Here is a 19461-nt window from a genome sequence, read left to right as displayed (position 1 = left end):
CAGGAGGAGCTATGCAGAAGAACGCGGTGCTGACCATGGCCGGGCAGGGCTCTCCATCCAAGTCCCCCGGAATCTGAAGGGCATGACCTTGAGCACCCACATGGGCAAAGGAGGCTGAGTTTCCCCCATCCCTATCCAACCCTGTTCTCTGTGGCGAGGACATTCTTTTTTGAAATGTCAACCATCTCGCCCCAGCCAGAACCCTGGACCTGAGGGTGCCCCCCAGATCTGACTGTGAGAGGAACACCTATGGAGCCTCTAGACACCCCCAAGTCCTCCCAGGCCTTCTGAAGGCCCAGGCTTGCAACACAGGGGAGCAGGCGGCTGAGAAGTGATTGGGGGGGGGGCCTCTGGGTCTTGGGGTACATGCAGTTCCACCCCTCCAGCCTCCCAGCCTGGTTACACTAGTTCTATGCCCCGCAGCCAAGGCCCCCAGGAGCCGCAGTGCCACCCCACGTGGTCTGATCGAGCACTTGGGAACGTGTCCAGCAGGATGGAGGCACCTGTGGGGTAGCAGGTGCAGGCTCTCCCTCCCCTTCCACAGCGTGGGGGAGGGGGGTGTGCGTGTGCCCTTACCCCCACAAGAAGAGGGGCAGAGCCTTGGCAGCCAGCTGGCTCCTGGGTGCCAGCAGGGCAGGGGTGGAGCTGGCAGGGGGGTGGCGGGATTCGTTCAGGCTTTTTAAAGGGCTCCCCTGCGCAGTGTCCCCAGCTGCTAGCTCCCAGCCCGACCTGGCCCTGGACACTTCTGTCACCATGTGGCTCCTGGTTCTGTGCCTCGCCCTGTCGTGGGGGTGGACCGGTGAGATGGGGGGAGGGGCTGCGGGAGGAGGCACGGGTCCTGATCCCTCGGTAGCCTCCCCTCTTTGCTGACACCGGGCGGCCGCCCCCTTGACCAAAGGGCAGAGCTGGGGCCATCGGCCTATCTCACACTAGCACCCCCAGACTCCATGATTCTTTGCGATCCTGATCTCCCCCACCCCGCAGTCGTTTGTAGCCCCTGGTGACCCAGCTCCAGGACCCCCTGATTGGACCCCAAGAACCCCCTCCTATATCCAGCTGTCAGTTCCCAGCTGCGTCCTCCACGCCTTGACTGCTGCCCCCAAATTCCACTCCACAGCGGGGGAAATTCTGCCTCGGAACAAGCCCCACAACCCCAACCTCGGCCTCCTTCCCTCCCGCCCCTGCCCCATCCCTCCCTGGGCTCCCACCCGCAGAATCAGCCAACCCTTCCCGGCTCCAGGACTGGCCTGCCCTTAGTCCCTTGCCTGTGCTGCGCCCTGTGCCGGGCTCAGAAGATCTCAAATTCCTGCAGCAGCCCCAGCCTGCATTTCCCCTGCCCCAGGGTGTCCGTCAACCACCTGCCCCTGAGGACCCCATCCTGCGCTGATGCCACGCCAGACTCACAGGGAGGCAGAGAGAACCCCAAATTCTCAGAGCCCACGTCCTTCCTCCGCCCTTACCCTTCTTCACCCAGAACCCCAACTGTCCCAGAACCCCCCCCCCCGGGAATCAGTGACAGCTGCTCAGGCCTGACACCTTCCCCCAGTCCTCTTCAGCCCCCTGAAATCACAGCCTGCTTCAGTCCCCAGCCTGGCCCAGGCCGGCCACTCCTCCCCATCCCACCTGTCCTCCACTCCCCCAGCACACTGTCTCTAGTGCCCCCAAACCCATGGCCTCAGAGCGCCCCAGTGGCCTGAGCAGCCCCCCCAGCTCCTGACCCCATCCTGCGTCTCTCACCCGGACAGCTGGGCCAACTCGGCTGCTCTCCCTGGAGTCTCCCCTCCCAGGACCCCACTGAGCCCAGGGGCAGCCCCTCCATCCCTGCCCCCACAGTGGGGCTCCCTCTCCCAGCCCTTCCACACCCCCGCCCCCATCTTCCCCCCTCAACCTTTCCTGTCCACTCTGCAGGCGCCGCGCCCCCTGTGCAGTCCCGGATTATAGGGGGCTATACGTGTGCAAAGCACTCCCAGCCCTGGCAGGTAGCTCTATACCACTACAGCGACTTCCAGTGCGGGGGCGTCCTCGTGGACCCCCGGTGGGTGCTCACAGCCGCCCACTGCATCAGCGAGTAAGTAGGGTGGAGCCAGGCCCATTGCTGGGATGACAAGGCCCAGGCTGCAGAGCTGGGGCCCAGGGCCGCCCCATCACCCTCTGCCCCATCACCGTCCCTGCTCCCACCAGACTTGGCGCCCTGCATTAGCTGTGGGTCTCGCTCCTGGACTGTGTGCCTTCCTGTTCCCACCCTGTTGTCTCTGTCCATGACTTGGGGGTCATCATGCCCCTCCCCCATCACACTCAGCACCCCCAGAGTGGGTGTGGGTGGGAGTGGCCCCAATCTGTGTGGGCCCAAGGGGGCTTCTGCGTGCATCCTATTCACTCTGCTGGACCCTCAGAGCTCTGTGGGAGGGAAGGAGTGATGCAGGCAGGGCTGGGCTGAGCTGGAACTGGGGTGGGGTGGAGGGGAAGGGGGGAGGAGAGCAAGGAGTCTGGGTCCTGTGCGGGAGGGGGCACTGACCTTGGGCTGGGGGCCAGGCTGGGCTGCTGGGAACCGGCAGCTCAGCCCCAGCTGTAGCTGAGCAGCTTGCAGGCCCCGCCCTGCCCCCTGCTCTCCTCCCTGCCTCCATTCCTCCGGCTTCTCTCAGCGTCCAGTATCCTCCCCTGCCATCCTCAGCCTCTCATCCCTGGCTTCTCTGCCCCTGCTTGCCACACTCTCCCTCCTCTCCCAGCACCCCCCATCCCCTTACCCTCCTCCCTTCTACCGCTCTGTCCTCACCTCCTCCACCTCTCCTCCACCTGTGCCTAGAAATTACCAGCTGTGGGTCGGTCGCCACAACCTATTTGAGCACGAGCCGGAAGCGCAGTACGCCCAGGTCACCGGCAGCTTCCCACACCCGTGCTTCAACATGTCGCTCCTGGAAAACCACACGCGCCAACCGGACGAGGACTTCAGCCACGACATCATGCTGCTACGGCTGGCCGAGCCCGTGACCCTCTCGGATGCCGTGCAGCTGCTCAAGCTGCCCACCCACGAGGTCCCGGTAGGGACGACCTGCCTCACCTCGGGCTGGGGCAGTACCACGCCGCCAAAGAACTGTACGTTAGGGCCCGGGTGTTACGGGGAGGGCTGAGGGTCCTGGCGCGGGTCCGGCCACAGCCCTCACTCTCCCTGGGCACCCCAGTCTCATTCCCAGACGAACTCCAGTGTTTGCAGCTCGACATACAGAGCAATGCCGAATGTAAGAAAAACCACACCTATAAAGTGACGCCATTCATGCTGTGTGCCGGCTACCCAGAGGGCGGCAAGGACACCTGTCTGGTGAGCCCAGTGTCCCCTTCTGGGCCAGGGGGAGGAGGGCTCAGGCCTGGGGGGTGCACCTGTCCCAGCTGCTAGCCCACCGGCCCTAGTGCCTCACCTCCCTCTCCTGGGACCCCAACCCTGCCCGCCTCACCCCTCCACACAACCATCCCCTTTAGCCCTGTATTCTGGACGCAGGGGTGCGGGCCTCTCTGGGATGAGCCCTGGAGCTGGCCTTGTGGTCACTCTCTCTCCTTCTCTCCCTCCTCCCAGGGCGACTCTGGGGGCCCACTGGTCTGCGAAGGTGTGCTCCAAGGAACCGTGTCCTGGGGCCCCGTGCCCTGTGGCAAGCCCCACAGACCCGCCGTGTACACACGAGTGCTGTCCTACGTGCAATGGATCCGGGACACCATGGCGCAAAACCCCTGACTCGTGTCTGCCCTGCCCTCCCCCGCCAGTTCCCCGCCTCCAGTAAACACAGAACATACAGCAGAAGCGGGTTAAAGTCTGTCATTCTCCGAGGACCGACCCCCCGACCCTCCTCCCCGCCCCGCAAGTGAGGCTACAGACCGGGAAAGCTGGGGGTGCGTGGGCAGAGGGACAAGCCAGAGACGCCCAGCCGATGCTTACAAATCACGCCCCCCTTGAGGAGGGGCCTGTCCTGCCCAAGCCTGCGCAGCGAGTGGATGTGCTCCTGCGGAGGGCATGGGGGCTCTGGGAAGCAGACCAGAGCTCTGGATGGAGAGTCACTCCGGGCTGAGACCCTGGAGGGAACTTCCCAAAGAGATGGAGAGAGCAGGAAGCAGGCATCAGAGTCCCGGGTAGGAGCACGAGTGTAGAGGTGTGGGACCCACGGGCGGGGAGGAAGCCACCGAGGGCGGGCGGGTCCGGGGGGTATGTGGCACGGACCCTGGTCCACGTCGTCACAAGCAGCGTCTGTGTTATGTCCGAGACGGACTGCTGCGCTGGCCCTTGACCGTGCAGGCAGTCGGTGTGTCCGGGTCTGGGCCGGGTACTGGGCCAACCTCTGCTGCCAGCTGCAGCTCGGAAGCAAACCTGAAGGCCCCGCGCAGCGAGGCCCACCTACGGTAGTTCATCTGCTGCCGGCGGGAGGGCGACCCCCTGCTCCACATGCCCGCTTGGTTCAAGTAGGAGAGGGCCCCTGCAGGAGGGGGCCAGGTGGGCCTGGGTTACCACCCTCCGCCCCCCACCCCCGGAGCTGCCCAGGCCCTCCTGGGCCTCCGGCCCCTCCCCACCCCTTCCCCGGAGGCGAGGTGGTACCCTCACCAGCCCACAGCATCAAGGCGCTGGCACACCAGCTCAGGTAGAAGGTGACCAGGTAGGACACCTGTGGCCTGGGGTACAGCGACTCGCAGTTGACAGCAAAGAGGATCAGGCTGACAGCAATCAAGAGGCCTGCACTGGGATGGGGACCAGAGACCAGCAAGGGGCTGCACAGGGAGTGACCCCAGTCCCCAGCTCTGGGCACCCCCTTGCACCCCCAAGGGGATCCCCTCCATTACCAATGCTGATGCTAAGGGAGCTGAAGACCAGGTCCATCTTGCTGAGGCTGCGGAAGGCCCGCCAGAAGGAGACACCCATGGCCGGCAGCAGGACCAGGCAGGTGGCCAGAGCCAGCAGCATGAAGCCCTTGCTCATGTGGATGAGAACTGGGGGGACAGACAGCCCCGGTCGGCCCCCACTGAGTCCTCAGAGTCCCCTCAGCAGCACTTCCACAACACACCCTTCAAAGTCGCTGCAAAGATACCCCCTGCCACCACCCCACGGAGACCCACGGGCCGTGCCGGCTCCCCACACCTCCACCTGCCACCACCCCACGGAGACGCACGGGCCGTGCCGGCTCCCCACACCTCCACCCACTCCCCACCACCACTACCCCACAGAGACCACAGGCCAGCTCACCCGTCTCCCGCCGCCACCCACAGAGACCCACAGGCCGTGCCGGCTCCCCACACCTCCACCCCTGCCACCACCCCACGGAGACCCACGGGCCGTGCCGGCTCCCCACACCTCCACCCACTCCCCACCACCACTACCCCACAGAGACCCCTGGGGCTGTGCCGGCTCCCACTCACCTGTCACTTGGCCCTTGACAGCACACTGGTGCCTCTTGCAGTCAGTCCAGAAGCCCAGGTAGCCCGTATGGGGGCCCTGCAAGTAGGCCATGCGCCCGTCCGTCACACTGAGCACCATCACGGTGGCCAGGATGCTGAAGGCGAGAGACCAGCCCCGCAGGATGAACTTGCGATTCTCCTCCCAGGTAAACACGAGGTCCTCTGAGGGAAGAAGAGACTTCTCGTGCATCCTGGCCTGCCCCAACACAGCCGGGTCCCCACAGCGAGCTCTCCAACCCCAGCCACCTCGGCTTCTGTCCTGCCACCCCCACCCCGACGGCCTCAGCTGCCCCTCCAGCGCCATCCCCAAGCCACCCAAGTCATGCTTGTGAAGACAGACCCCTAGCCCCTGTCATCTCACACCCTCCCGCTCCTCCCTCGGGGCGATAGGGGGCAGATCTGTCCCTCCCCTCAGCCCAGCCGACCCCAGGCACTTCCCTCATCTCTGGCACCCCACTGCCGCCAGGCCTCCAGGTGACATGCACCGCACACTTGGGGCTGGTTAACACAGTTGGCTGTTGATCCCACCACCCTGCCTGGACAAACCCCCACAAGGGCACGAGACACATCTGTTTGTCTTCCTGCTGCATCCCCACGGCTCAGCACACTTGGTTAGCAAAGTGAAGAATGAATGAGTGAGTGAATGGGTGGAGGCAGAAAATAACGGATCCAACCCACAAGCGTTTACTGAGCACCGACCCTCTGTGGGCTGACGGTCCAGGTGTACCCCACGCAGGCGTACCCCACGCAGATGGCACCTGGGGGAGCCCGAATACGGTTAGCGTGCCACAGGAGGGGGTCAGCTAGCCAGGTCCAGACCGGGTCCTTCTCCTTGGGCACCAGCACACAGGACCTGATGTACCCACCTGGGCCCAGCATAGCTGGGATGCAGGCTCCATTTCCCAACTTCCCTTGCAGCTCCATGACCACAGGATCCAGGGTTGGCCATAGAGCGGTTCACACTCGGGAAGGGGCAGAGGGAGACTCAGCATTCACCGTGGCCCAGTGCCTACAGCAGCAGGCCACGCACAGCCCAGCCGACCACGGGAGCCAGACAAGGAGTGTCAGGTGACCAGACGAATCTCAACTAATCCTCCAGAGAACCGTGCACTTTGCGACTAATGCAAAAATGCACCCTTTTCTGAAACTGCGGTCATATACCACCTGTAGCATGGTTTCAAATATTTCTTTTTGGGGCTGGCATAGGGGCGCAGCAAGGTAATTCTCCACCTGTGGCACTGGCATCCCATTTGGGCACCAGTTTCTTTCCCGGCTGCTCCACTCCAAGCCAGCTCCTTGGTTACAGTCTAGAAAAGCAGTAGAGGCCGGCCCAAGTGCTTGGGCCCCCACACCCGTGTAGGAGACCCAGAAGAAGCTCGTGGCTTCTGGCTTTGGATCACCTCAGCTTCAGCCGTTGCAGTCTCCCGGGCTCAGCAGCAGACGGCTGGTTCAGGAGCCGAGCAACCAGGGCTCACGCAGGCACCCGATATGGGACTCAGGTGTCTCCAGCAGCAGCCTACCCATTGTGTCATGACAGCCACCCCAACCGTAGCATCATAAAAACCACTCTGCCCAACACCATTCAGGGTGGTGTCCTTGAGTCTGTGGAATGTAATATTCTGTGTGCATGAAACCATCCTAGCGTGGGGGCCGCACTGTGGTACAGCAGCTAAAACTTTCGCCTGCCATGCCAGCATCCTACACAGGCACCGGTTTGAGTCCCGGCTGCTCCATTTTCCATCCCACTCCCTGTTGATGTACCTGCGAAAGCAGTGGAGGATGGTTCAAGGCCCTGGGTCCCTACCCCTGTGTGGGAGACCTGGAAGAGCTCCTGGCTTCAGCCTGCCCGGGCTTGGCCACTGCGGCCATTTAGGGCAGTGAACCAGCAGATTCAACATTTCACTCGGTCTCCCCTTCTCTCTATAAACCTTTACAATTAAAGTAAAGCTTTTTTAAAAAACATACCATATACTTATTGAATTAAAGACATTAAAAACACATGTGGAGGGCCCGGCACGGTGGCGCAAGTGGTTAAAGGTCCTCGCCTCGCACGCCCGGGATCCCATATGGATGCCGGTTCTAATCCCGGCAGCCCCGCTTCCCTTCCAGCTCCCTGCCTGTGGCCTGGGAAAGCAGTCGAGGACGGCCCAAAGCTTTGGGACCCTGCACCCGCGTGGGAGACCCGGAAGAGGCTCCTGGCTTCGGATCGGCATAGTATCGGCCCGTTGCGCTCACTTGGGGAGTGAATCATCGGACGGAAGATCTTCCTCTCTGTCTCTCCTCTCTGTATATCTGCCTTTCCAATGAAAAAATAATAAAAATAAATCTTTAAAAAAAAAAAAACACATGTGGAGGGCCCAGCACCACGTCCAGTGGCTAAATTCTTGTCTTCCACAAGCTGGGATCCCATATAGGTGACGGTCCATGTCCCAACTGCTCCACTTCTCATCCAGCTCCCTGCCTGTGGCCTGGGAAAGCAGTCAAGGTCGGTCCAAAGCCTTGGGACCCTGCACCCGTGTGGGAGACCTGGAAGAAGCTCGTGGCTTCAGATTGGCTCAGCTCCGGGCATTTAGGCCACTTGGGCAGTGAACCAGCCAACAGAAGATCTGTCTGTCTCTCCTTGTCTCTATACATTTGCCTTGCCAAGAAAAAATAAATAAAAAGATGTGTGTATGGCTTTTTTTTTTTTTAATTTAAGAGCATGTTAAAAAATAACAGAAAGGACTTGGGGTGTCTGAACTCCTGCTGCTTATTTATTTATTTATATTTATATATATGTACGTATGGTTCACTCCTCAGACGGCTGCAACAGCCAGGGCCGGACAGGAGCTCCCACATGGGTGCCGGAGTCCTGCCTTCCCAGGTGCCTCGTGGATCAGAAGTGGAGCAGCCAGACACTGGTAGGGGACCCGGGGGACGTAAGGACCCTCTGCCTCCTCTGCCAAGCCTCAGCTGGCATCTTAGAGCCCGGGGTGGGGGCAACCTCATGGTCCCTGAGACGCCAGGGAGAGGCGACGGGAGACGGAGATGGAGAAGGCAACAAGAAAAGCCATGAGACCGGAGATGGAATGGAGGAATGAACCCGATTCCTGGAAAGGTCCGGGAGACAGGGAGGACGACCCGGGGCTCAGGCCCTCCCTACACCAAGAAAAGGCACACCAGAGGTGCCGCTGCCCCGCCAACCCCGACCCCTAGTGCCACCTGGTTTGCCCTGGCCCAATCGAAGCCCTTCTGTACCTCATTGGGATTTCATCTGACCGCGCACCGAGGCCACCCCGGCCCAGCCCCAGCCTCGTGTCACTCACGCAGGGAATCAGGGCAGTCTGAGGCCACGGCCGACATCCTGGAACCCTCCAACTGCCACGGAATTTCCCTGCGGCGGGCTGGGCCGTGCCCCCGATCCCTGCTGGGGGAATAGCCACAGGGAACAAGAAGCCGTGGACAAGGAACAAAGATGCCAACGTGAGGAACTGTGCCTGAGTCCCAGGAGGGGCCACTGTGCTTCTGGCTGGCTGGCTGTGGCTGTGGCCGGAAGGAGGGGCTGTGGCTGGCTGGCTGTGGCCAGAAGGAGGGGCTGAGGCAATTGGTGACAGAGCACATCCAAGCACCGGTACCTGCCCATGTCTCAAAGGCCTGACCCCCAGGGGACTCAGCCAGCAGCTCCCAACAGAGGCCATGCCAGGGGACCAGTCTCTCACCCAGTCACCTACAACCACAGGCTCAACCTCCAGGAGCCCCTCCCATCGGACAGCCCTCGGAGGTCCAGCAGCCAGGAATCCCAATCCCCTGAGACTGCAGACATCACTCAGGACAGCGGCCCTGAGCCTCGTCCAGCTCTGAGAACTCGCCGGGTCAGCATCCAGGAGCCCCTCCCGTCCAGGAGCCCTCGGAGGGCCGGCGTCCAGGAACCCCCTGAGACTGCAGACATTATTCAGGACAGCAGCCCTGAGCCTCGACCAGCTCTGAGAACTCGCCGGGTCAGCATCCAGGAGCCCCTCCCGTCGGGCAGCCCTCGGAGGGCCAGCGTGCAGGAGCCCCTCCCCTCGGGCAGCCCTCGGAGGGCCAGCGTGCAGGAGCCCCTCCCGTCGGGCAGCCCTCGGAGGGCCAGCGTCCGAGATGATCACTTGGCTTTGCAAAGGCGCCATTTCAGTCTGCAAGCCTTCCCTTCGCTGGCCAGCGTGGACTCAGCCAGTTCCCGCAACAACCTGACAATGCAGACAAGAAAACAGAGCCTGGCTTCCCAGGCGCGGTGCAGTATTGACGTGCCCCCGTCCATCACTCACAGTCCCCAAAGCAGCATCAGCAACCTGGAGTCTGTGGTGATCTGGGGTTCCCAGGAGAGCCTCGGGGACAGGTCCTACAGCCTCCAGCCCGACCAGGACAGCCTGGAGGACGACCAGAGCCTCACGGCAGCCATCTCAGTGGGCGACCCTTCCTCCCGGTGAGACGGTCGGAGCAGGGTGCGGGCACGGGGCCGGGGGAGGGCTGGGCGAGGCGCTGACACGGGCAGTCTGTCTCAGGGCTCACAAGGGCCATGAGCAGCTGCTGTTCCCCGTCTGCTGGCGACTGCTGCACAACGCCAAGAGGATCACACGCTACACCAGCCTGGTGCTGACGCTGGCTGGCATCCTCACCATCACCCTTGTGTCTCTGGGCCAGCCCTGGATGCACTTCCAGGTGCCGCTGGGACCTGCCAGGGAGCGGGAGAGCCCCCCACGCATCCTTATCAACACGGTGCTCTTCGTACAGTGCCCGGAAAGCTCCTGCCTGCACGAGTACGACCAGAATGCTTGTAAGGACCCCCTCCTCCCATCCCTGGGGGGGGTCCTCTCCGCCCTCCACCGACAAGCTCTGCAGACCCCCAACGTCAATGGCCTGCCCACCCGCGAAGCCGTGGGGCAGTGGGGAGGGCGGGTGACCAGGCCCCACCTGCAACCTCTGCCTCTCTCGCAGACCTGCTGGACTTGGCCTGGACCTGCTTCGTTTTCTCCAGCATCTGCAGTATCTATGGTTTCTTCACGCTCATCAGCACCATCTTCTTCACCACCTCCAACCTGCCCGTGCTCGACTTCTCCATCTTCCTCAGCAGCATCCTGACAGGTGCCACGCCAGAGACTCCGCTCGGGAACCACAGGGCTGGGCAGGGGTCCCTCACCCAGGGCCCCAGGGACCACAGGGCTGGGCAGGGGTCCCTCACCCAGGGCCCCAGGGACCACAGGGCTGGGCAGGGGTCCCTCACCCAGGGCCCCAGGGACCAGAGGGCTAGGGCAGGGGTCCCTCACCCAGGGCCCCAGGGACCACAGGGCTAGGGCAGGGGTCCCTCATCCAGGGCCCCAGGGCCTCGCAGACCCTTGCCAATCTCCAACTCCGACCCTTGTCACACTCACCCACTGCCCCCACCACCTGCGACCCTCACTCTCAGAACCAACACCCACCCTGTGCCCAACTGCACCCTCATCCGCCTCCAATACCCCCACGTCGCCACTCAAACTTCGACTTCTAACACTGTTCGCACGCCCCACCCTGCAGCTTGGCTCACACTGCTCCCATCTGCTCGCCCATGGAGGGTGAGCACGAGGCCCTCTGACTTCCTGATCCTTTGTGACGGATATCATCCGGCTGGCCTAGTAGCTTTTCCCAAGAACAGAGAGGGAAGACACCACGTTGGTTTTAAAACCAGTTAACACAGAAGCCCTCAAAATGCAGACCCGACACGATAAACAGGGACGGAGGAGTCCGCCGCAGGGGCTGGTGGGTCCCCTGACTGTGCCGCTCTGTGGGGGACAGGCTGAGACCCAGTGATTGCTCAGCCTGTAGGGCCAAGGGTGGGAGCTATGGGGTGACTTAACCCCTGGCCCCCTGCAGCAACCAGCATGGTGCTGGGGGTGCTGTTCTACCTGCTGCAGGCCAGCCAGTTCCTGCAGGAAGGCATGACCTACAGGCTGGGCGTCAGCTTCTACATGGCATGGGCCGGAGCCGCCTTCTTCCTGCTGGCCGGTCAGTGCCAGGCGGGTCTGGGCGGGGCCTGCAGGGTGGGGCGGGGCCTGACGGATGGGGCGGGGCTGTGGGCGTGGTCTGGAGGTGGGCAGGGCCGAGAGAAGCGGGACGGGGCCGGGGAGGTCAGGTTAGGCTGGGCTTTAGTGGGACCGGGTGGGCGGGGCCTATGTGGCTGGCTAAGTGGGCAGGGCCTGGCTGAGTGGGTGGGCGTGATCTGGTGGGCGTGGCATAGGTGAGTGGGTGGGGTCTGGCAGGGTTGGGCCGTGTGTAGGGCTAAGTGGTGTGGGCGCGGCCTGGGCGATGGGTGGGCGTGGTCTGGATGAGTGGGCGGGGCTGTGTGGTGTGGGCGTGGCCTGGGTGAGTTGGGGGCTGCGGGCCGGGGTGCGGCTTGCTTTGCTCCGATGTGGGACGTGTGGTGCAGAGCTGCGTCTCACCTTCCCCGCTCTTCCTCGCTAGGTCTCCTGTCCTACTTGAATTACATGAATTTCTGGTTCATTTTGGCACTCGAGGGCAACTGGACTTAGCCCTCCGTGCGCGCCGCGCCAAGCACCTGCCAGTCCTGTTTCCTTGTCAGTCCCCGCGTCCCAGAGGAATAATCAGTATTTTTGAAAGTACGACTTTGGACGCACTCTGTGGGGCCGCCAGCCTCCAGCTCCGTGCAGCGGACGGCGAGGGACGGGAAGGGATCAGAGGCGAAGAGCTGGGGCTCCCGGTCTCCCCCAGGCACACCAGCGCGGGGAGCTTCCTCCCTGCCCTCCACAACCCTGAGTAACGTCTCCTTCCCCAGAAACGCCCCACACCGCCTCCCTCTCCCCAGGGACCCGCAGCTCCCAGGCAGGACCGCGGACCACACGGAGAACTCGGCTCTCTGGGGAGAATGACCCAGAACACCACAGGGTGGAGGCCCCCGGTTCCTGGAAGAAGTTTTAAAATGCCGATTCCAAAGCGAGCGGCCGGAGAAGAGTCAAAACCCCGACAGCCAAGCAAGAGCTTGCAATGGACTGAGCCGCGGGCTCCGCTTTTATAGGCTTGGGGCGTGGCCTAACCAAGGGGGCGGGGAGGGGAGGGGCTTCTGCGCACGTGGCGGGCCTCTAGGAAGGTGTCATGGCGTCTGGTGCATGACGGGAAGTGCGGCGCGCAGTGCATCACGGGGAGAGGGCGCGCTGAGTGCGGCGCCATGTTGGCATTCGCAGCTGCTCCCTGCTCAGGCCGCCGGTTGGCGGACCTGGCCCCGCGTCCGTCCCGGCCGGGGCTCGCCCTCCGCCCCGGGCTCGCACGGCGCCTCCCAGTGTCCGGCCCCGCCGTCCCGACCTCCCGGCACCGCCCGCCCTTCCAGCGCTTTCTCTCTCGCCCCGCCCCCTCCCCCGGGGTCCTTTCTTGTCCCGGCTCGTCCGGAGTGCTGTCCTCAGATTTGCCTGATGCCAGTGACAAAGCAGCAGTGCTGGATAACTCTTAAATATATAATTTTTCGCCTGAAGAGAGATGATTTCCTCACTTATTCGGGAAGATTGTAGGCAAAAAAGGAGGCCTTGCCGCCTGCAGGCACCGAAGCTGCGTTTTCGCACAGGCGCGCGTCCTGGACGCCCCCAGGGCCGAGAGCCCGCGCTATTAAAGGGGAGCGGCTTGCGGCGTGCGGCCGCTTTTCGGGGTTCGCTGCCTGTGTGGAGGTTTGTGGAGCGCGAGGTGAGGCGGCCGTGGCCGTGGGCTGGGTCGCGGGTCGCGGGGCTCGGCGCTGGCGGTTCCCCTCCCGCCTCAGCGGGCATGGCTGGCTGGCGCCATCTTGGCGATGAGTGAGGAGCAGCGCCCGGTCTTGGGGGGACCCAGACGGGGACCGGGGGCCCTTGCAGGGCGGGTTTGGCTGCGTCCGCTCGGCCTTACTGCCCTTGGGTCAGCGCGGGCCCGGGCGCCTCCCGTGCCGAGCGTAGCGGAGCGTGCAGCTACCCCCAACACAGCAGCGGATGCAGAAGTGGGGGGTCCCTGCGAATCGGGGCTCCCGTGATGGCCAGCACTGGGCTCTGACCACCTCTGAAGACGCAGTGCGCCCCGGGACCTTTGACACCCGGGGGTCTGAGGAGTCTCGAGCTCGGGGTACGGGGGCCCTGCTCCCCCCAAAGTCCTCCCTGCGCTGCAGCTCCGGTGTGCGGGCAGGCCTGCCCACCTCCCCGTGGACACGCCACAGGGGCTGCCGAATGTTCTAGATGGTGGAGGCGGGCAGGAGCCGCGTGGCTCGGGGTGACACCCCTGCAGGCTGGGCGGTCCCCATGTGGCCAGCACTGGGGTCCAGCCATCCCGGGGGAGGGAAGGACACCCCTGGCTACCTTGCACCTCGCTGACCCCCCTCTTCTGCCAACAGGTGATCCCAGTGGACGCCGGAGCTTCCTGTGCCATGCCAGGTGAGACCGCGGGCTGCCCCGGGGGCTCGTGCGGCTAGCCGCGGTCAGGGCACCTGCCAGGCCGGGCCTGGGGACCCCCATGATGCCCAGCACTGGGCTCCGACCCCTCCTGAGGACGCTGTGCTCCCTGGGCCTTTGACACCCAGGGGTTCTGAGGGTCCCAGTCCCCAGGGTGCAGGGTGGGGGTGGCCCTTCTGCACCTCACGCCTTCTCTCTGGCCTTCTGCCCGCAGCTCGCTGTTCCCTGCCGTGGACGGCCATGGCCACCAGATGGACCTGGGGGACAGGCATGAGACCCCCTCAACCTCATGAAGACACAGTCCCCTAGCTTGGGGGGCTGGCCCCTGACACCAGTTTCCACAGCCCAGGAGACCCTGAGCAGCCCTCACGGGCCGGCACTGACCTCGGGGCCCAGCCCAGGCCTGGGGGCTCCCCTGCGTGTCGGGCAGCCACGCCGGCCGGGCCTGTGGGAGGAGCTGCCCAGGCTGCCGTCATTTCCATCCACTGCAGGACACCACGGAGGGATGTCCTTACCCACGTGACCCGTGCGTGGCCACAGGAGCCCAAGGGCCCATTTCTCGGGTTCACAGCCTTGGGAAAGTTCTGGAAATTTCTGAATGCATAAACGTGTTCCAACACTGCTGTCTGTCTTTGCTTGGCTCACCCCTCCTGCTGTGCCCGGCTGGGGAGGGGCAGCCGGGGTCCTGGTTGGGGGTGGACACACAGGGGACCTGAAGTCCAGGCAAGGGGATTTGCCCACAGCCCAGTGGGGGTGCCAACAATCAGGAATGTTAGGGACCCTTAGGCGAGGCCATCCCTTGGCCAGCCCACTTGCTGAAGTGACTGAAGACGGGGGACCATGAGTGCCCAGCCCCCCAGGACTGGTCTACACAGCCCCTGCCACCACTCCCCACCTGGAGCTGCCTCTGGGAGCTGGGCATGCTGCCCTCCCTCTGCTGTAGCCTTCCGGCCATGTCCTCTGTTGCCCCCTCCCCACCCCAAAACGTGAACCTGACCTCTGACCCCAACCCAGGGACCCCCTGGCCATGCGTGTCCTCACTCGCACAGTCCCCCGACCCCAGTGAACCACAGGAGCCACGGCAGCGGGGGTGGGAGCACACGTGTTGGGGTCCAGTGTCAGCTAAGGGGAGGGGGTGCCCTGGTTTCCCAGCTCACACGGGACCCCCCCAGGCCCGCAGGCAGGCCGGTCTCCGCGCCAGCAAGGTCAGCCCCAAGCTGAGCGCTGCCAGCAGGGCCACGGCTCCAGCCAGCAGGGGCACCGCGGTGGCTGCGGGAGGAACACGGGGGCTGTGAGTCTGCCGGCCTGGCCTCCCCGGGCTCCCACCCCCAGCGCACAAGGCCGTCACCTGGGGAGGTGGCGGGCTCATAGACGCCATAGCAGGGGATGCCCTGCGCGGGGGGCCGAGCCGGGGCCGTCAGGTGGCGGAAGCGGCCCAGCGGGCAGGACGCGGGGCACCCGGGGAGGCTGAGGGACAGGGGCGCGCGGGCGGAGTCGTTGCGGTAGAAGAGGGAGATGGTGACGTTCCTGCAGGGGAGAGGAGAGACGGGTCCTCCTCATTGGCCTGCCCGGCCAGTGCGACCGCCCCCGTGCGCCCCAGCCACCCGGCCTCACCCTCCGTCGGCGCCAGGGTCCCTGAGGCGTCTCCGGAACTCGAAGCCCAGGCAGGCGGCATAGGGCGGCGTGTGGCCGTCGTAGAGGCCCAGGGCTCCCTGGAGGGCCAGCAGGGTGCTGTCGTGCTGCGGGCACCAGAGGACTGGGCGTTGGGATGGCTGAGCCCCCGCCCCCAGGCCCTCAGCTCCCACCCAGACCCTTCCACCCGCTGCAGCCTGGGACGGCTGGCCGCTCAGCACTGTCCCCGCACGAGGGAGCTTGGGAACACAGCCCTGGCCCCAAGTCCGCTGTCACCCCTCTAGCGCCTGCCCAGGACTCACAGCCGAGTACATCACCATCTTGAGGGGCAGCCCCAGGCGCTGGGCCCGGGAGAAGTTGGCCAGGATGGCGTCCAGCAGGATCCCTGGGAGCAAAGAACTGCGCTCAAAACATCTCCCCATCTCGCACCGAGGCGCCCCTTGGCCGAGGCACCCCGCCCTCCCCGCTCCGCACCGAGGCTGCCCGGCTACTGGCCCTGCACTCACCCCCACTCAGCTGGGCCTTCTCCGCCGCCTTGGGTGGGCCCACGTGGGCACCAATGTCCAGGGCCGAGATCTGGGCGAGCGTCCGCAGGACGTGAGGGGACGCCCAGGACGGGAGCTGCAGGCCGTGGGCTCTCTGCCGAGAGGGGTCAGAGAGGCTATAACGGTGCGCCCATAGCTGGGGTCCTGCCCTGGTACCCGGGGTGCGCACCCAGGGCGCCCCCTTGCCCCTGAGTTACGATCTGCTGCTCCAGGTCTTCTCTCCACCCCCGTGGGGAAGACAAGGAAACCGAGGCGCGGTGGGGGAGGCTCACCTGGCAGATGAGGGTGTCCAGAACCTTCCACGCCCTGCGGAGCGGCTCCCCAACCAGTGCCAGCCCGGTGAAGTTCTCCAGGCGTGCCAGGAAGTCCTGGGTGGGAGGGAAGGGTGTGCCGCGTGAGCCTCGGGGGTCTCCGCGCTGGCTCGTGCCCTCCCACACCGGCTCCGCTCACCGTCCAGCCCTCCAGGGCCTCTTGGTACTCCGGGGCCTCGGTGGACTCGCGCAGCAGCTCGTGGTACCGCGGACAGCTCCGCATGGGGAACCTCAGCAGCTGGGTAACAGCGCGGCTCAGGGTCCCCTCCGCCGCCCCTCGTGCCATGCACGTCCCGCGGCCCCTGCACTCCACCCGCAACCCCCGCATCCCCACGCCCCTCGCGCCCTGCGGCCCCTGCACTCAACTCGTGCCCCCTGCATCCGCGTGCCCCGTGCGCCCTGCGCCGCCTCTACTCACCCCGCATTCCCACGCCCCTTGCGCCCTGCACCCCCTGCACTCAGCCCGCGCTCCGTGCGCCCTGCGCCCCTGGCATCCGCGCACCCCGTGCGCCCTGCGCCCCCTGCACTCAGCCCGCGTCCCCTGGGCCCAGCCCCGGGCAGCCCCCTGACCTTGTCCTCGCCCACGGGCACCGTGTGCACAGGGATGGGCCTCCAGTCGGCCTCGGCGCGCCCCGGCGCCGCCTCTGGGAACAGCCCGGCCAGGTTGGCCTGGGCGCTCTCCAAGGTGCGGTCGAAGTCGGTGCTGCGAACATACACCTGTGCGGGGTGGGGAGAGCGCGCGTGGGGATCACGCGAGGTGTGGGAGGAGCAGGTTCTCCCGTCAGAGATCAAAGGTCAGAGCGCAGTGGCAGAAGGCAGAGGATGCGGGTCATGGCTCAGCTGAGTCAGGGAGGGTCAGAATGGGGGAAGGGGAGAGGTCAAGGTCAAACACCAGTCAGAGTTCATACAGGTTTGTCAAAGATGAGAGTTCAGGAGAAGTGGTCCTAACTGGGGAATGTCAGCGGAAATGAAAGCAGATCAGTACTGATGAAGGTCAGAGGTCAAAGGCTGCAAGTCAGGAAGGCAATTGAATCAACAGCAGAGAATCCTTGGAGTTCCGGGGTCAGAGGCGAGGGAGTCTGCATGAGCCCAGAGGCTCAGATCCAGTGGAGGCCAGCAGACAAAGGTCAGGGGTCAAAGCATGACTCAGGCCAGAGATGATTAAGCGAGGTGAAGGCTTGGTTGGCAGAGGTCAGAGACCAGAGGCCGAGACCCGGGGACAGTGTTGCGGTAGGTAGGGGTCGAGGCTGAGAGGCCAACATGCGGTACCTCATCCCGCCGGAACTCCGGGCTCAGGAAGGCCTTGTAGCGCCTCCTCAGGAATCGGCCCAGCTCCAGCTGCTGGCGGACGCCCTCCTGGGGACAGAGCGAGCTTCAGCAGCCGCCCTCCCCCCATACCCCTGCCCCCACCCCTGCTGCTCACCCCGGTCAGCTGGCCCAGGCCACGGGGCCACAGGGCGGAGACCACATCCTTGTGGGGGTCCGTGGGGTAGGAGGCCAGGGGGGCCCGGTCACCATGGCGGAACACCTGGGGGACGGATTGAGTCAGGGCCTGGCTGGAGGACAGGTGCAGGGTGGGGCCGGGATGGGGTGAGGGTGACAGGGGTGGGGGGGTGCTCACCACAGCCACGAAAACCAGGGGTTCTTCCGGCAGGGCCAGGGGTGGCAGCAGCAGCAGCAGCAGCAGCAGCGGCAGGAGCGGCCCGGTGGGGTGGCCCCCGAACCCTGGCCCGGCCATGTCCACACAGCCAGACGCTGAGCTCAGCCGTGTCTGTACGGCAGCCCCACCCACTCATTACCCGGGGGCCTCCTGCCTCCCGAGGGGCAGGCCCCAGCCCGCCCTGGGCACCACCAGCTCCCTGGGGCAGCCGGGCTGCTGGCAGCCCGGGATTTTCCATGGGCCACCTCGGCATGGTGTGACTGCCAGGGGACATTCCCAGTCAATCCAGATGCCACTCATCCGACACCCGTAGCCCGTCTCTTTCCCCATCCTAAACCCCTCAAGCGGCCTAGAGCCAGCAGGGCCCCCAGGACGCAATACCCGGACCCTGGAGCCAGACAGAACCAGCAGCACTGCAGGCTGGGGGACCTGTCCACGGCGCTGGCTTCCCCAGGGCGGGAGGACGGGCCATGGCAAGACAAGGTCCCTCCTGCCTCTGGGTTGGGTGGGCGTCTTCCGGGGGTCCCCAAGGCTGTCACCCGAGTTCCCCTGTTCTCTGGGTCCCTGTATCTGTTGTGTTCTAACAAACAGGAAGGTGGGACCAAGACAGACCAAAGCAAGCCACCCTGCACTCCAGCCATCAGACACCTCCTTGACAAGACTATTAGCGTTGATGATAGATGTCTATTTAATGGGGAAGGCCGAGGGTCGGACAGAAGTCTTCCATCCGCCAGTTCGCGCCTCAGGTTGGGGCTAGGAGCTCCACTGGGGTCTCGCTCGTGGCTGGCAGGGGTTAAGCATCATCAGCTGCCTTCCCCTCAGTCTCACTAGTAGCGGGACGCCCACCCTGTGTCCCCATAAAGTCGGCTGCTTAAAAGGCCACACGCCCGTTAATACAAGAGGCCATCTCCTCCCCAGGAGCAATGGTGGGTGTGCTGACTCATCATACCCTGGCCATCGCAGCCACCGCCGCAGGAGGGGACCTGGCTGACGGCAGGCACACCCACCCTCGTCTCTAACCCTGGGCCCTTTTCTCCACGTTTCCAAGGCAATTCAGCATGAGTGCGCGGCCAGCAGGTGCCCAGAACCGGGCGTCCACATCCCCCAAGCTGCCATGGAGAATTCAGAGAGGCAAAGGGGCACCTGCTGTGGTCCCCCCGCCCCCAGCTGACACCCAGCCAGGCAGGGCAGGTCTGTCCACAGGGGGCGGGATGACCTCGGGCTCGGGGATGGAGGTGAGGGGACAGCAGCTGCCCCTGTCTCCTTGACAATCTGAAGTCATCTGTTAAGGCAGGCATCATTGGCCGTCTGGTGAGGACGCCGCCCTCCATGTTGGCGTGCCTGGGTTCTGGTGCTAATCCCAGCTTCTGTTCTTACACACCCGTGGTGGCTCTGCCACTCCACTGCCCCCAGAAACCCAGGGAAACCTAAAGTTCACGGGCACCTGCCGGCCCTCCCCTCCCAGGTCCCCCACC

At 64.5% G+C, this 19461-nt stretch overlaps 3 protein-coding genes and 2 non-coding genes across 5 annotated transcripts; 4 read left to right on the top strand and 1 right to left on the bottom strand.

The window, feature by feature from the left end:
* Window positions 1–753: 753 nt before the first annotated feature.
* Window positions 754–3724, top strand: KLK1 (kallikrein 1). The gene is made up of 5 exons (XM_040978338.1): window positions 754–799; window positions 1909–2068; window positions 2804–3093; window positions 3180–3316; window positions 3569–3724. The coding sequence occupies exons 1-5, from the start codon at window positions 754–756 to the stop codon at window positions 3722–3724; spliced, it is 789 nt and encodes a 262-aa protein (XP_040834272.1).
* A 5160-nt stretch (window positions 3725–8884) lies between these two features.
* Window positions 8885–11951, top strand: LOC121155029. The gene is made up of 6 exons (XM_040978211.1): window positions 8885–8892; window positions 9149–9871; window positions 9951–10222; window positions 10384–10530; window positions 11296–11427; window positions 11884–11951. Exons 1-6 carry the CDS (start codon window positions 8885–8887, stop codon window positions 11949–11951), a joined length of 1350 nt encoding a protein of 449 aa, XP_040834145.1.
* Window positions 11952–13414: 1463 nt separating this feature from the next.
* On the top strand, window positions 13415–13505 carry LOC121155188. Its single transcript, XR_005883631.1, has one exon. It is a non-coding gene; the product is annotated as a small nucleolar RNA SNORD88 (small nucleolar RNA).
* A 386-nt stretch (window positions 13506–13891) lies between these two features.
* Window positions 13892–13982, top strand: LOC121155189. Its single transcript, XR_005883632.1, has one exon. It is a non-coding gene; the product is annotated as a small nucleolar RNA SNORD88 (small nucleolar RNA).
* Window positions 13983–14991: 1009 nt separating this feature from the next.
* ACP4 (acid phosphatase 4) lies at window positions 14992–18064 on the bottom strand. Its single transcript, XM_040978336.1, has 11 exons — window positions 17948–18064; window positions 17750–17854; window positions 17596–17682; window positions 16897–17043; window positions 16466–16564; window positions 16288–16383; window positions 15977–16109; window positions 15773–15855; window positions 15453–15577; window positions 15187–15365; window positions 14992–15107 (listed from the first exon to the last, which is right to left on the bottom strand). The coding sequence occupies exons 1-11, from the start codon at window positions 18062–18064 to the stop codon at window positions 14992–14994; spliced, it is 1287 nt and encodes a 428-aa protein (XP_040834270.1).
* Between the last annotated feature and the right edge of the window lie 1397 nt (window positions 18065–19461).

Source organism: Ochotona curzoniae, unplaced genomic scaffold (assembly GCF_017591425.1).
Source record: "Ochotona curzoniae isolate NIBS_2020 unplaced genomic scaffold, NIBS_Ocur_1.0 contig_2861, whole genome shotgun sequence".
Lineage (NCBI taxonomy): Eukaryota > Metazoa > Chordata > Mammalia > Lagomorpha > Ochotonidae > Ochotona > Ochotona curzoniae.
This window is presented reverse-complemented; position numbering and strand designations above follow the sequence as displayed.